The sequence below is a fragment of the Podarcis tiliguerta genome (assembly GCF_965153285.1).
Source record: "Podarcis tiliguerta genome assembly, chromosome: 14".
NCBI lineage: Eukaryota > Metazoa > Chordata > Lepidosauria > Squamata > Lacertidae > Podarcis > Podarcis tiliguerta.
In genome coordinates, this window is record NC_139547.1 from 48,049,833 (window position 1) to 48,066,268 (window position 16,436).

Sequence of the window (16,436 nt, forward strand, 5' to 3'; positions counted from 1 at the left end):
AGCAGGTGTCATTTTGCGGTGAAGGTCAACCGCAGCCGAGGAGAAGCGCTGCTGCGTCTGACAAATAAAAGGCAGAATGGAAAAACCATGTGTTACATCCTTGGTGAAAGCAGGGAGAAAGATGAATGGCATACTTAAGATTATTAGGAAAGGGATAATCCTTTTTTGGGGGGTGAAGGGGGGTTTCCAGGAGGCATCTAGTTGGTCCTCTTGAGAAGCAGGATACTGGACTAGGTGGACCTTTGGGTAAGGTAAAAAGGTAAAGGATGGTGGAAGTCCAGTCAAAGGCGACTATGGGGTTTCAACGCTCATCTTGCTTTCAGGCCGAGGGAGCCAGCGTTTGTCCACAGACAACTTTCTGGGTCATGTGGCCAGCAGGACTAAACCACTATTGGCGCAACGGGACACCATGATGGAAACCCGAGCGCGCGGAAATGCCGTTTACCTTCCTGCCACAGTGGTACCTATTTATCTACTTGCACTGGTGTGCTTTCGAACTGCGAGGTAGGAAGGAGCTGGGACCGAGCAACGGGAGCTCACTCCATTGCGGGGATTTGAACCGCCGACCTTCTGACTGGCAAGCCCAAGAGGCTCAGTGGTTTAGACTACAGCGCCACCCGCATCCCTTGGGTACCTGTCTCTTGGTCACTCTTTCTTGTTTGCTCGCCATGTCATTCTTGTCATCTGCCAGCAGGGGGCACTGGAGGAGCAACATACTTTCTCCTCCCATCAGCTTTGAACGAACCCAGTTGATATTATTCCCCTCCCACCCGCTTGGACGCCTCTTCTAATGACATTTTACGACCAAGCACTTGAGGTTTGTGGAGAGAGAGAGAGAGAGAGAGAACAGAAACATATTTATCTTTTACCTCTCAGTTTCCTTTTCTTATTTACCTTTGATGAAATAAATGACTGGGCACCACTTGGAGTGTATATTGTGTTCTGTGTTATTTTGTGTGTGAAAGTGGAAAGCAGGAATCCGCACTTTAGATAATGGCTTTGTCTGTTGGGACCAGATTCCTGGAACTCATTAGGCACTCCAGTTCCTGCTGGGTGTTTGCAAATGGCTTTGGAAAGGTTCCTGACAACCTCGCTCGCGCTCTCGTTAAAAGGCCCGAGCCATTACCTGAGGACGTGGGTGCATGCCAGGGCAGGTGGCTGAGCAGTGCTGAGATGACTCTTGGGGCAGCCTTATTCTTTGTGCACCCAGTAGATCACTGCAATGTAGGGGAGAGTATCTCCTGCAAATTCCAAAGAACTCAGAAGCTTGTTTTGTAGTACAGTCATACCTCGGGTTACAGATGCTTCAGGTTGTGCTTTTTTGGGTTACGGACCCGCCGAAACCCAGAAGTACTGGAATGGGTTACTTCCGGGTTTCGGGGACCGCGCATGCGCAGAAGCGCTATATCGTGCTTTGCGCATGCGTAGAAGCACCGAAGCGCAACCCGCACATGTGCGGACACGCTGCTGCGGGTTGCGAACGTGCATCCCGCACAGATCACGTTTGCAACCCGAGTGTCCATTGTACAGTAGTACCTTGGTTCTCAAACGCCTTGGTTCTCAAACTCTGAACACCTGGAAGTAAGTGTTCTGGTTTTTGAACAATTTTCGGAAGCCGAACGTCCGGTGCGGCTGTTGGCTATTGTTTCTGGGGCGCCTGCACCAATCAGAAGCTGCGCCTTGGTTTTTGAACACTTTGGAAGTCAAACAGACTTCTGGAACGGATTAAGTTTGGTGCTTTTGATTTTGGTATTTATTTTGCGTTTTTGTTTTTGAGGCTTTTTCGGTTCATTTGTTTTTGTGACTGTGTGGAACCCAGTTCAGCTACTGATTGATTGTGTGACTGTGGAAATGGATAAAAGCTCCCCATCCAAACAATGACTATCATCAGTGCAGGGAAGAAAAATAAATAAATTTTCATTTTTATCATCTACAATACTGTCTTATTTATTTTATAGTACAGTACATTGATTCTTTCTTTCATTTTATGGATCAATGGTCTCGTTAGATAGTAAAATTCATTTTAAATTGCTGTTTTAGGGGTTGTTTTTAAAAGTCTGGAACGGATTAATCCATTTTGCATTACTTTCTTTGGGGAAGCGCACCTTGGTTTTGGAACGCTTTGGTATTGGAACGGACTTCCGGAATGGATTAAGTCCGAGAACCAAGGTACCACTGTATTGCCAGGTCAAAAATTATGAAACCAATGTCACAATGTGGGCTTCAGTTTGTGTGGCCCCTCCCTAGGACCCAACTCCTTTGTCCCCTTCCTGCTTATTTCCTCTTCTGGCTACAGTGTTTAATGGGGTCTGGTAGAAGAAGAAGAAGAGTTTGGATTTGATATCCCGCTTTATCACTACCCGAAGGAGTCTCAAAGTGGCTAACATTCTCCTTTCCCTTCCTCCCCCACAACAAACACTCTGTGAGGTGAGTGAGGCTGAGAGACTTCAGAGAAGTGTGACTGGCCCAAGGTCACCCAGCAGCTGCATGTGGAGGAGCGGAGACGCGAACCCGGTTCACCAGATTACGAGTCCACTGCTCTTAACCACTACACCACACTGGCACCCCTGGTCTTCTGAGCCTTCTCAGATCCTTCCCTGGGGCATTTGACTCTGTCTTCCTGTCCTCCTCCCATTCCTCCTTCTGATCTGGCCACCCACTCCCTGACACCTCTGCAGGTCCACCTAGTCCACTACGATGCCTCCAGCAGTGGCCAACGAGAGGTCTCTGAGAAACTCCTAAGGACGGCAAGAGAGGATGCAGCCATAATAATAATAATAATAATAATAATAATAATAATTTTTATTTATACCCCGCCCTCCCCAGCCAAGACCGGCGGCTCAGGGCGGCTAACAACCGATATAAAAACAAATTGATTGAATTACAGCTTAAAAAACAAGATTAAAATGCAGCATTAAAACATTAAAATGCGGCCTCATTTCAGTGGAAACTCAAATAAAAAACGTCTCACATTGCCCAGCCCCCAGCCCCTGGTTTTCAAGGCATGCTGACTCTGAACATGAGAGTTGCAGCCAGATGTGATGGCTAGTAAAAGCAGACCAACTTTTCAGGATTTTACCTTTCCCCTTTTGCAACGGTCTCTGAGCTGGAGGTCACTGCCCAGCCTTGCAAATAAGCCAATGAAAACTACTAGCCTGCCTTTGTTTTCCACTAGCCTGCAAAGAGGCTAGAAAGTCTGTGTTTCTCTGTTGGCTGCGACCCCGTACTTCACAGCAGAATTTGAGTGATACTTGTAAACACAACAAATACCGTTTGTAGAGTTGTTGTTGTTGTTTAGTCGTTTAGTCGTGTCCGACTCTTCGTGACCCCCTGGACCAGAGAACGCCAGGCCCTCCTGTCTTCCACTGCCTCCCACAGTTTGGTCAAACTCATGCTGGTAGCTTCAAGAACACTGTCCCACCATCTCGTCCTCTGTCGTCCCCTTCTCCTTGTGCCCTCCATCTTTCCCAGCATCAGGGTCTTTTCCAGGGAGTCTTCTTGTCTCATGAGGTAGCCAAAGTATTTGAGTCTCAGCTTCAGGATCTGTCCTTCCAGTGAGCACTCAGGGCTGATTTCCTTCAGAATGGATAGGTTTGATCTTCTTGCAGTCCATGGGACTCTCAAGAGTCTCCTCCAGCACCATAATTCAAAAGCATAAATTCTCCGGCGATCAGCCTTCTTGTGGAGAATATTGTTTGTGGAGTAGACAGGAACAATATTAAAGAATATAAAACTGTGTGGGGAAAACAATGACAGTTTAAACAGTACAATGAGAATGATTGGAAGACTCGTTTTGTCAGAAGTCTTTTTTATTTAAGTGTTTAAGTGTTAATTAGGAAGATTAAGGGTTTTTTTATATACGGTACATAAATTTCCTTATTCTTTTTTCTGTATTTTCTTCTTTTCTTTTTTCTTAATTCTTTTTTCTTTCATTTTCTTTTTGTAGTATGGGATTGTAAATTCTTTGTATAAGTGTGTAATTTAAATTAAGAAAGATTATTATTTTTAAAAAGGGAAATACAGGCCAGTAATCTCTTTGCAGAATCATAGCATAGCACTGTAGAGTTGGAAGGGACCCTGAGGATCATCTAGTCCAACCCCCTGCAGTGCAGGAATATGCAGCTGGTCCATAACAGGGATCAAACCTGCAACCTTGGCGTTATCAGCACCATGGTCTAACCAACTGAGCTATCCAGGCTCATTGCAAATCACTTCTCTCTCTTTTTTTAACTATGCATCTTAGTGGAAGAGTGATACACAGCCCCAGTGTAGGCAGCCAGCCCAGAAGTCAAGCCGATGAACCAGCGGAAGGGAAATGAAGTGAGGTATCTCTCTTTTAGGGACGCGGGTGGCACTGTGGGTAAAAGCCTCAGCGCCTAGGGCTTGCCGATTGAAAGGTCGGCAGTTCAAATCCCCGCAGCGGGGTGCGCTCCTGTTGTTTGGTCCCAGCGCCTGCCAACCTAGCAGTTCGAAAGCACCCCTGGGTGCAAGTAGATAAATAGGGACCGCCTACTAGCGGAAAGGTAAACGTGACCCGGAAGTGTCTCCGGACAGCGCTGGCCCCCGGCCTCTTGAGTGAGATGGGCGCACAACCCTAGAGTCTGTCAAGACTGGCCCGTACGGGCAGGGGTACCTTTACCTTTTTATCTCTCTTTTGCCAGTCCCATTTATTTCATGCGATTTCATGGGATTCTAGGCACTCACCTGTATGGAATTCCTGGTCACCTATGGCGACCAGTCTGGTTGCTAAATGCCAGGGTGTCACTCTTATAGCAATACCATCTTTCAGGCAAAGCAAGCAACCCCCCTCTTCTGCAACAATATAAAATAATGCGTCCCTCTTTTGTTACGTGCAGGCTTGTGGCTGTCGTTACAGGGGAAGGCTGAACACGATTTGGTTTAAAAAAACCCCACCACCAGTCACATGGTTTCACTCCGTTCTGACGTACGTAGCTCAGTTTTGTTTTGTTGTTAATGCCATTGATTTTAGAGCGCTTGCCAAATTGGAGGGGCACCGGTGAGGGCAAGCACATTCTGGCAGATGGGCTTAGCCGTTTGCAGGCGAGGTGTGCTCCCTGCTGAGAGCGGTGTTCTGTTTGGTAAAACATTAACTCTAAAATGTGATTTCTGCTTACAGCATGGCACTTTTTTTATATATAAGCGATGGGAAGCAGGATCAAGGAGGTTGTGTCTGCAGGGGAATTCCAGCTGGAGAATGGAGGGAAGAATCTGGGATCCTTCTGTGTTTTAGCTGTAGCTGGAATGTCCCCATGCCCGACATCATGGATGATGTCAGGATCAGGAAAGGTGGGCGTGGTGAGCCCAAAACAGGTTGCAGGGTTGACTCAGGGCTGGATTTAGGTTTGATGAGGCCCTAAGCCAGCGGTTCTCAACCTGTGGGTCCCCAGATGTTGTTGGACTACAACTCCCATCGTCCCTGAGCTCTGGCCTTGCTAGCTAGGGGTGATGGGAGTTGTAGTTCAACAACATCTTGGGACCCACAGGTTGAGAAAGGCTGCCCTAAGCTACTGAAGGTAATGGGGCCCTTTCTATGTCCAGTTGTCCTTTGTCAACAACAAATGGTTGCTGTTTTTGTGTTGAATACATGCTGTATGGTAATTTATGTACCTAATACAGTGATGGCCAAACTTGGCCCTCCAGCTGTTTTGGGTCTACAACTCCCATCATCCCTAGCTAACAGGACCAGTGGTCAGGGGTGATGGGAATTGTAGTCCCCAAACAGCTGGCGGGCCAGGTTTGGCCATCACTGACCTAACAGGTATGTATCTATAGCCATTTGCACATGTTGCCATGCAACCAGTCCATGCAGAATGTAGACACCCTATATATAGAAAGGAGCAAACCAGTGATATTTTAGGGAGCAGGCTAGCAGGCGGGGCCCATGACTTAGATCATAGGAGCCTACACAACACAAAACACTGTTGCTATATGTAGGTTTTATTTTATTTGTTTTTTTAATCTTATATTTTGGAAATGTACATCCAGTTTTTTCTTTCTTCAAATTTTTTGGGGGCCCTCAAGAGAGTGGGGCCCTAAGAGGGAGCAAATTGAGCAGGGGCATTAACCCCAAGTGCGTATTTGTGGAAATCATATATGTCTGTAAGTATTCTCCACCTGGGAGTTCCTTCATGATTGAGAATGAAGGTTCTCTATAGTCTCAAATGAGCCAGACTTTTGCATATTCTCGTTGTGCTGAGCAGGCGCGTGCCTCAATATTTGTATATGAAATACAATCAATACAACCATGCTGCGTGCAAAATCAACATCGCCATCATTTGAGAGATATTTTTAAGCAAATCGCCACATACCCCCCAAAATGTGTGTGTGTTGATATTTAGCATCCCTTGAATATTTAAATTGGTGCTATTTCTCTAGAAAAAGAGGTGCCGGAACTCAGCACGGACGCCTCATTTGTTCTTTTATAACGGCAATGGCACCTACTGGAGAGGGGCCGGAACTGAGTTCCAGTGAGTTCCAGCTGGGGAAAAAACCCTGCTTTAAATACAGTGGTACCTTGGGTTACAGACACTTCAGGTTACAGACTCCACTAACCCAGAAATAGTACCTAGGTTAAGAACTTTGCTTCAGGATGAAAACAGAAATCACGCGGCAGCAGTGGGAGGCCCCATTAGCTAAAGTGGTGCTTCAGGTTAAGAACAGTTTCAGGTTAAGAATGGACCTCCGGAACGAATTACCGTATTTTTTGCTCTATAAGACTCACTTTTTCCCTCCTAAAAAGTAAGGAGAAATGTGTGTGCGTCTTATGGAGCGAATGTAGGCTGTGCAGCTATCCCAGAAGCCAGAACAGCAAGAGGGATTGCTGCTTTCACTGTGCAGCGATCCCTCTTGCTGTTCTGGCTTCTGAGATTCAGAATATTTTTTTTCTTGTTTTTCTCCTCCAAAAACTAGGTGCGTCTTGTGGTCTGGTGCGTCTTACAGAGCGAAAAATACGGTAAGTTCTTAACCCGAGGTACCACTGTACTTATTTGGGCTTGTTTAAATTGCAGATTAAGGCAGAAATGAATGGGTAGAAACACGCGAAACATGCATGGATTGGGAACAGGTAGATTTCAGTCTATCAGTGAACTAATTGACTGATTGGAAATATGCAGATTTCTCCAGCCCAGTTTCTCCCTCTCCTCTCTGTTCCATCTCTGCTTGCCTCCCTTTCTTCGGCCCACAGGTGGCTAGGTAAACAGGGACTTGTAGGTTTTCCTTTTTGCTGACGCGGTTCTGTATGCCATTAATGCAGGGTAGTTGGCGTGGGGTCTGCACGATTTGCATTGTGCTATAAATCATGATAATGCTTGGCTTCCCCCGTAATGAGAATCATTTAAAACCGACGTCAAACACTTTGATCTTCTCAAATTGGAAACGTCACATTTCAGGTGTATTAAAGCAGTGCCCTCTGTTACGGTGTTGTTGTTGTGGTGGTGGTGTTGTTGTTGCTGCTGCTGCTGCTCCTAATTGGGTGCAGCTGTGGGACACCGTGGCAGGAGCACAAAGGTTGCTAATGGGGGAACATTAGGTACCCTGCGAAGGGTGGATGAGCTGAACTCATTCCCTGGGGTGCTTGGCATTCCAGATGATGCTGGCTAATCACCGTGTTGCTGCCTCTGGCTGGTCATTTTAATGGCCTATAATGCTTTATTTTCGTCCTGTATTCAGGATTTCATTAAGGGTGCCTTAATCAACGTCTACCGCACTGGCTTCAGAGAGGTGAGCAGGGAAGCAAAACAACCTCAGCGTGGTTTTGATTTGCAACTGGCAGGCATTAACAGTGGGGGTGATCTAGATTTAGTATCCTAATCGGCCGTGCGGCTAATGAGTGGAGCAGAGCTAGAATCCAAGCGAGGCAATTATGGAGGGCGGAACCATGTTGTCTGGGGAGGGGTATGGTGGTTTGGGGGGGTACCACCACCATACTATGGATGGGGAAGAAATTTGGTTTGCACCTAACTTGCCACGGCTAAGGTGGCATGCAAACAGCTGCCCTGTGACATTCATGCTTCTTTGAGTTTTGGGAAGCTGTTCTGCAAAGATGTAAGGTAAAGGACCCCTGACCATTATGTCCGGTCATGACCAACCCTGGGGTTGCGGCACTCATCTCACTTTATTGGCAGAGGGAGCCGGTGTACAGCTTCTGGGTCATGTGGCCAGCATGACTAAGCCGCTTCTGGCAAACCAGAGCAGCGCACGGAAACGCCATTGACCTTCCCGCTGGAGCGGTACCTATTTATCTACTTGCACTTTGATGTGCTTTCGAACTGCTAGGTTGACAGGAGCAGGGACTGAGCAATGGGAGCTCACCCTGTTGCAGGGATTCGAACCGCCGACCTTCTGATCGGCAAGCCCTAGGCTCTGTGGTTTAACCCACAGCGCCACCCACATCCCTTACCTGCAAAGATGAGATGTGTACAAAATTCATATGGGAAAGGGTGCATAACGAGGCATGCGCATACCTGGATTTCAGGAGCCCAAATGCTGCTTCTGTGCAGCCTGCAGCAGGAGCAGTGATCGTTTCAGAGAATTGTTGCAGCTTGCCTTCATGTCCCCCACGCCAGTGCCCTGCTCACAGTTGTGAAGAATATTACAGTCCTAAGAATGGTCCGTTTCAGCATTAAGAAAAATAAATATATATATTTGGAGTGTCCCTGGATCAAGCGACTTTTCTTCTTTAAGTTCTCAAAGTTCTCGAGCTCTAGCTCAAGGTGGTCATCTGAACTAGCCAGATGTTTAACTGAGCATCAATCACCGTCAGTCCATCACTTGCAAAATAAGGTCTTGCCTGTGGGATGTAACATGTGCAGTCAAATACAACATTTCCTGTTTGCTTAGAGCAGACATGCAGGGGAGTGTTGGTCCAGCCAGTTGAACTTCCTCTTACACCTGGTCTGGAGCATCCTTCCTTTGCATGTGACCAGGTAGGTGGGCGTGACCCTTACAGACCTAACGAAAGGTCCAGTCACGCGGCCACCTTCCTCTTTTGATGCCCTTTCTTCTCTCAGCCAGCAGCATGTGGGATGAGTTCCCATATAGGATGAACTCAAACCCTCTTCTGTAACTCTAAGCTAAAGCCTGCCTTCAGGGATCCAGCTGTGAACTGAATGTGAGCAAACTTCTTATTACTTTCAAAAGAAGACTGTTGTGTCTTTATTCTTTTAGGAGGGAATCAAAGGGGTCTCACCAGGAATAATAGAACTTCAGAGATTCTAACTCAGGCATAGGCAAACCCGGCCCACCAGATGTTTTGAGACTATAGTTCCCATGATCCCTGACCACTGGTCCTGTTAGCTAGGGATGATGGGAGTTGTAGTCCCAAAACATTTGGAGGGCTGAGTTTGCCTATGCCTGTTCTAACGAATCTGCAACTAGCTTCCTGCTGTGTAAAGAGGGGAATGTACTCTGCTGCATGAATAAGCTCACTAGCGTGAGTTAGGAAGGATAATATTTAATCAATATGTCCTCTCCTGCTACCCACAACATTCTCACATTGCCCCAAAATGGCTACTGCAACCTTGGTTTAGGGAGCTGCTTAGTGCCTAATTTTTGTATATATCCGAGTTTCTAACCCTGAGAAAAGGAACAGTAGAGGGGGAAGCACATTGCCAGAGTTGGTACCGTTGTGTTATTGCTCATCGGATTATGCTTCCAGCCGCACGCATCCTGTCCCCCTTCCTCCCAAACTCTCAGAGGCCTCCTGATCGATTCAAAACTCTATAGCTATAGCTTCTCGGCTCCATTGGGAAGGTGTTTCCTGTGAGTTGTGTTCTTGCTGAACATTATTTAATTACTTCCTGCATTTGACGGTTTTGCATGTGTGCAGGTGACAGTTCCCGGGTGCTGCCTTGCCTTATGCGAGGGCAGGTCGCTGTTTGACAGGAGACAGAAACGAAATCTTCAGGAAGTCCTCCTGAAATAATAACACTCTCCAGGCCCTTCCATCTCCAGCTCATTGATTGATGAAGCCCCTTGGGCTCCTGTCTCACGTGCTTTTAGCATGGAACAGGTAAGAGAGATTTCACCTGACGCAATAGCTCCCTAAGACGCTGAAATGAGGAATGGATCCTCTGTCTGAAATTCAGCAATTAGCCAGCAACCCTCGAAGATTGGGCACCTTCACGTGGCAGAAGCCGCTCCGTCTAGTTAGAGCGCTCTCCTGGAACCTATTAGGCACAAACGTGCAGCTCCCACAGTCTTCGAAAAAGTCAATTTATACGATTGTGGGAGGTGTGGCAGGGAGATTGAATTGCTGATAAACAGGCCTGGGTGGGGGCAAGTTGCAATTCCCTGGGCGTGCAAAGAAAAAAAAACCATGGAGGTGGTTTTGGGTACAAATTCGGTCTCCACTATCTTTTTACTAAGGGCAAGTTTCTGTCCCTTATGACGGTATGCTTGAAAGTGCGTAGGCAATGACAGACGCCAGAACAGCAGTAAAACAAGGTTTGCAAGAGGTGCCGTTCCTTGCCCCCACCCCAAGGTGAGCAATGCTGGAATGAAGAAATAGGTGACTCTCAGTAGGGGGGCAAGGCAGGGACCTGGTGAGGTGCAGCCTGACCCAAAACTACAAATATGAGGCGAGGTGGGGATGCCTCACTCATCCCTATATGTGGTGAGCCGAAATTCCTCAGAAAGATGTTTCTTAAAACTTCCTGAAATTTCTCTCTCTTTTTTCCTCACAGCCCCCAGAATAGGAAGAATTTTCTCTGCCATGTTTTGTGCGTGAGAGACAGAGAGAGACAGTGATGGTTCCCCCCCCCCCAAGCAATCAGAGACTGTGTTGGCGTGCGACCGATCTCTGCCCTTTTCATTTCTCTGAGAGTTCTGGCAAACCAGGGCAAAGAAGAGCAGCAGGAAGGGGAGACTCCCTGGCTTCTTCAGAAACCTGCCTCTTCTCTGTCTCCTGGGCCCCCTCCTCTCCTGCCTCTGAGTCTGAACTGCTCTCTGCCACATACTCTTCTTGCTCACTAAACCCTGTTGCCTCTTCCAGCTTCTAACTTCTCCTCCCAGTCTTCTCACTGTCGTCTCACCACCACTTCCTGGGCTCTGAGCCTTCTTCCCTTGGGGGGGGGGAGTTTATGGACCTTAGTGCAACAGCAACTAGTATTCAGAAGCATTTTCTGCCCCCCAGCAGTGGAGGCGAAGCATTGTGGCTAGTGGCCAGTGACAGCCATCGCTGTCTAATCCTCTTTCAAAAGCTATCTAAGTTGGTGGCCATTACAGCCTCCTGCAGCGGTAAATTCCACAATTCAACTGTGCGCTCCGCAAAGAAGCGCTTTCTTTTATCTGACCCCATGCTTTTCGCAGAAAGGAAGGAAGGAGAAAAAGCAGGTTTTGAACCCAAGTTTCCTTATCTCTTCCTTGCATCCGTGGTCCTTGCAGGCACTGGCAGCCTGACCATTGCTAGATGCCCGTCCGTATTTAACCAGCTTATTATTTTACGATTGAGACTATCAGTGACCACAGAGAGCCCAGAGTTCACTTTGGGTCACTTTTCTCCCTTGTTGGCAGCTTGGCTGTTTTGTTCATATCGAAAGGAGCTTTGTTTTCGCTTTTGAAAATTCAACAATATGAGGCTTTGGCTTATCAGTCCATGAATGAATATAGCCTAAAAAGTTGTGCCGGGGGAAATCAATTAGACTGGATTGACTTCACTGTCCTCAGCCTGTTGTGGATCTGACCTAGGGAAACGAGGCACTCAGAAAGTAAACAGATATAGGTTTCATGAGGTCTAGGATGTTGTTTTGCTTTTGCACCTGTCCCTGAGATTATTTCTCAATGAGCCCACTCTTTAAATCCACACATGATGTAATGGCTTGATAAGGTTTCAATCTCTCTAATAGTCTTCAATGTGATTTGCTAAAAGGCCCGTCTCATTACCTAGCTTAAAGGCCCCCCTTTTTGGCACATGCTCCCATGCAGCAGAAGCTGGTAGTAAATGTTCCCCAGCGGTTTAGAAAGATTCAGGTCTCCCCCACCCCCCTTAAAGCAAAAGGTTGTTTGGGCCAATTCGTGGCGAATCGGCTTCTGTGGTCCAGCCCCTCAGTTTGTTGGGGACATGATTCAGCCGATTCCTGTGGCTTCTGAGATTTTGCTGGGTGTAAGCATGCTCTTTTTCAGACATAATTCCATATTCATAAGGACTAGAAACTTCCTTAAAAAAAATAGGGGGGAGTGAGAACTTCTAAGGACTGTGGCCCAGTGGCGTAGTGAGGGTTGCCAGTGCCCGGGGCAAGTCAAGTATTGTGCCTCCTAACCCATTGTTCCTGTTAGGGCCAGGTGACAGCAGAGATGGGGGAGGAAGGGTGTCCCCAGCAGGGAGACGAAAGCTGGAGAGGGGACAGTGACAGCAGCCGTTTATTTTATTTTATTATTGATTTCACAATTTTTTTACACCACTTGATGGTTTTTTTAAAAAACCAAACAAACCTCAAAGTGGTTTGTTTTTCTTTTGGGATTTTGCGCCCCTCAAATTTTGCATCTGGGGCAACAGCCCCTCTGCCCCCGCACGACACTATGGCACTGTTGTGGTCCCCTTCCTCTCCTGAGAGCCATGGTGTGTTTCCGCGAACGTGCAATATTTTGGCATCGCCTTTATTCCATGCCGCCAGAAGGAGACATCTCCGAAAAGACTGTAGGGTGGAAACAATTAACTCAGAAACAAGGCTCACGATCACGTATTCTCCCCGTTCAGAAGGAATGTGATTGCGGCATATAATCTTGGGTAATTGTTAGTAGCGAGTTGAGTACTGTTTAAGCAGCCTAATTAACGTCGCTTAATTGGCTCTTGGTTTGATGAAGATTGCTTGGTGTTCCCTCGCCGGCAGAGACACCTTGAACGTTCCTATACGATAGGACTACACGTAGGACATATTTTAAAGAGGCTCATTAGAGATTTCATGCAAATATCATCTTCTCTTAATTGCCAGCTTGTACAAATTAATTAGTACATGTTTTCCTTTTTTCTCCCTCCCCCCCTTTTGTTCTGTTCCCCGGTCTGCCCTCCTCCTGCTATTTTTACTAGCGATTAAAATTATATTCTCTCTCTCTTTCTCATTGACAATGAAACGTGGTTCTAAATGGTAGTACAATGAGCGCAATGGAGGAAAGGGTCTGTTGAGTTTTGGCGGTGGCTGGATTTGCGGCCAACTCTGTCCTTAACTCCTTGCGGATTCTATTTTGCAGGCGACAGTCATGGCAGCTTTCCCACTTTTCACAAGAAGGCATAATTGGGGGCCGTCTTCTCAATAAGTCAGGTTGTTGTTGTTGTTGTTTAGTCGTTTAGTCGTGTCCGACTCTTCGTGACCCCATGGACCAGAGCACACCAGGCACTCCTGTCTTCCACTGCCTCCTGCAGTTTGGTCAAACTCATGCTGGTAGCTTCGAGAACACTATCCAACCATCTCGTCCTCTGTCGTCCCCTTCTCCTTGTGCCCTCCATCTTTCCCAGCATCAGGGTCTTTTCCAGGGAGTCTTCTCTTCTCATGAGGTAGCCAAAGTATTGGAGCCTCAGCTTCAGGATCTGTCCTTCCAGTGAGCACTCAGGGCTGATTTCCTTCAGAATGGAGAGTTTTGATCTTCTTGCAGTCCATGGGACTCTCAAGAGTCTCCTCCAGCACCATAATTCAAAAGCATCCATTCTTCGGCGACCAGCCTTCTTTATGGTCCAGCTCTCACTTCCATACATCACTACTGGGAAAACCATAGCTTTAACTATACGGACCTTTGTTGGCAAGGTGATGGCTCTGCTTTTTACTTTTTACTATAAGTCAGGTTGCTTGTTCCATTTCCTTGGCTCTTAACTTCCATGTTTCATTTGAGTGTCAAGGCTTCAGGGAATTACAATCCCTCCCCCTGTGGCGGTCAAAAAGCAGATAACCAAAAAGAATTATTACCACGTTATTTATTCAGTATTCACATGGTGGTGTTGCCCCAAGTAAAGTCCCGCCCCCTCAGTCCCTCCTAATCTATGTCATTCCTGCAACCAGCTGGTTAGTGCTTTTCGGCTTCTGTGTTGTCCAGTGATACCCATTGTTGCAGCAGTTCTCAACCTGTGGGTCCCCAGAGGTTTGTTGAACTACAACTCCCATCACCCCTAGCTAGCAAGGCCAGAACTCAGGGATGATGGAAGTTGTAGTCCAACAACATCTGGGGACCCACAGGTTGAGAACCGCTGCATTGTTGTGTCACACCACAATCACTGGTGTGAATGAAATTTAGCGCAGCCTGCTGGTATATCGTTCGAAACCTCACAGCTCCGTGATGCAACGGGGACTGCAGAGTCTAAAGAACGTGTGCTGCAAACAAGAAAAGTCACTCAATATTCACCATGTCCAGATGCTCCCTTCATCTGACCTTGAGCTGTTGTGGAATTTATTGACTGATTGGTTTTAGACATTTGCATCCCGACTTCTTGTGGCAAACTTTGCTAAAAGCAGCCTCTGGGAAAGAAATGACAGACTCTGGGGTTGCGGCGCTCATCTCGCTTTATTGGCTGAAGGAGCCAGCATACAGCTTCCGGGTCATGTGGCCAGCGTGACTAAGCCGCTTCTGGCGAACCAGAGCAGCACACGGAAACGCTGTTTACCTTCCCGCCGGAGCGGTACCTATTTATCTACTTGCACTTTGACGTGCTTTCGAACTGCTAGGTTGGCAGGAGTTCATGCTTCTTAATTGTTCCTTTCTCGAAAGCATTGCACCCGGACTGCGGACTGCCTTTTAAAAATGCACAAATACCTTCTTTCTGACACTCGCACCTCTCAATGGATGCCTTGTTTGTCTCCGATTGCACCAGCCCTGAAGAACTCAGAAAAGTGCCCCATGCAAGCGAAACTTCAATGCATCCTCTTCCCTGCAAACGAATCATCTCTGCTTGGATGCACTTTTATCATTACTGCTTTCAGACTCAGAATCTTAGCAGAATCCATTTCCTCCACGTCAGAGCGTAGAGACGAGCAGCTTTCTAGGAAAGAGCAGGCTGGAAGGCTGTCAGGGACTGTTTGTTCGAGTTCTTCTGCCTTGGGATGCAGTTGGCTATACTTAATTTGGTTCTGCAAATGACACTTATTTGTGCAGACTTTTCATCTTCGCACTGTTTTCCCCTTGCAAACTTCAGACAAAAGCAGAGGGGTGTGAAGAAGACAAAGAAGACAGTGGTACCTTGGTTCTCAAACTTAATCCGTTCCAGAAGTCCATTCCAAAACCAAAGCGTTCCAAAAACCAAGGCGCGCTTTCCCAGAGAAAGTAATGCAAAACAGATGAACTCTCTTGGGCTTGCTGATCAGAAGGTCGGTGGTTCGAATCCCCACGACGGGGTGAGCTCCCGTTGCTTGGTCCCAGCTCTTGCCAACCTAGCAGTTCGAAAGCACGCCCCCCCCCCAGTAGATAAAGCACGCCCCCCCTAGCAGTTTGAAAGCACGTCCCCCCAAAAGTAGATAAATAGGTACCGCTCCAGTGGGAAGGTAAAAGGCGTTTCCGTGCGCTGCTCTGGTTTCGGTGTTCCATTGCGCCAGAAGCGGCTTAGTCATGCTGACCACATGACCTGGAAAAACTGTCTGCGGACAAATGCTAGGTCCCTCGGCCTATAAAGCAAGATGAGTGCCGCAACCCCAGAGTCGTCTGCAACTGGACCTAATTGTCAGGGGTCCTTTACCTTTTAAAACAGCAATTTAACATGCATTTTACTATCTAACCAGACAATCAATCAATCAATCAATCATTAGCTGAACTGGGTTCCACACAGTCACAAAAACAAAAACAAAAGGGCCACAAAAATGCAAAATAAATAGCCAAAACAGACAGACCTCAGCGTAACACTCAAAACGGAAGTCAAATCAGAATCATAACTCTCAAAATGGAGCATGTTCACTTTCTGAAAAAAGTTCACAAACCAGAACACTTCCAGGTTTGCAGTGTTTGGGTTTCAAGTTGTTTGAGTATGGGGGGCCACAAGGTGGCGCATTGGAAGATGGCCGACAATAACATCTCTCCGACCCACACGAGGTAATTAAGAGGCTGCTATGGGAAGTATGCAGCCTTCCCCCCCCCCCCAAGGAGATGGGGGGACAGCCTTGCCAGCGGTGTCCATAATGCACCCCCGGATTCGAAAGAAGGGGGTGCCGGTCACTTGGCACAAGCCCTCTCCGGCTCTTCCTGACGCTGTCTCCAACCAGCGCCCAGGTTCGCTTTAGCTTGAAAATATAATTGGAAACATATAATTGGAAAGAAGCTAAAGCACATACATCAAGCGAAGTTCGGGAGATAAGACTGCTGATTAATGGATCTCTGTGACCAGAGCGTCGGACGGGACAAATAAATAAAGTGATGAACCACCATTAAGAGATTGGTATGTTTGGAGCGAAACAGAAGGGGGGGTGGAGGAAAAAACTTTTATTTTCTTTGCCTTATGTGAGTAT

The 16,436-nt window shown here is 47.2% G+C and overlaps 1 protein-coding gene across 5 annotated transcripts in view; it reads left to right on the forward strand.

Moving 5' to 3' along the window:
* The window catches only part of PEMT (phosphatidylethanolamine N-methyltransferase), a 94,855-nt gene that overhangs the window by 13,804 nt on the left and 64,615 nt on the right, over positions 1 to 16,436 (forward strand). The window contains exons 3-4 of one of the 5 annotated variants that reach the window (XM_083413722.1): positions 4,857 to 4,945; positions 6,931 to 6,973. The exons of the other annotated variants lie outside the window; for them this stretch is intronic. Coding sequence (XP_083269848.1) covers positions 4,857 to 4,945; positions 6,931 to 6,973 — 132 coding nt within the window. The remainder of the gene's footprint in view (positions 1 to 4,856; positions 4,946 to 6,930; positions 6,974 to 16,436) is intronic. 5 annotated transcript variants of the gene reach the window in all.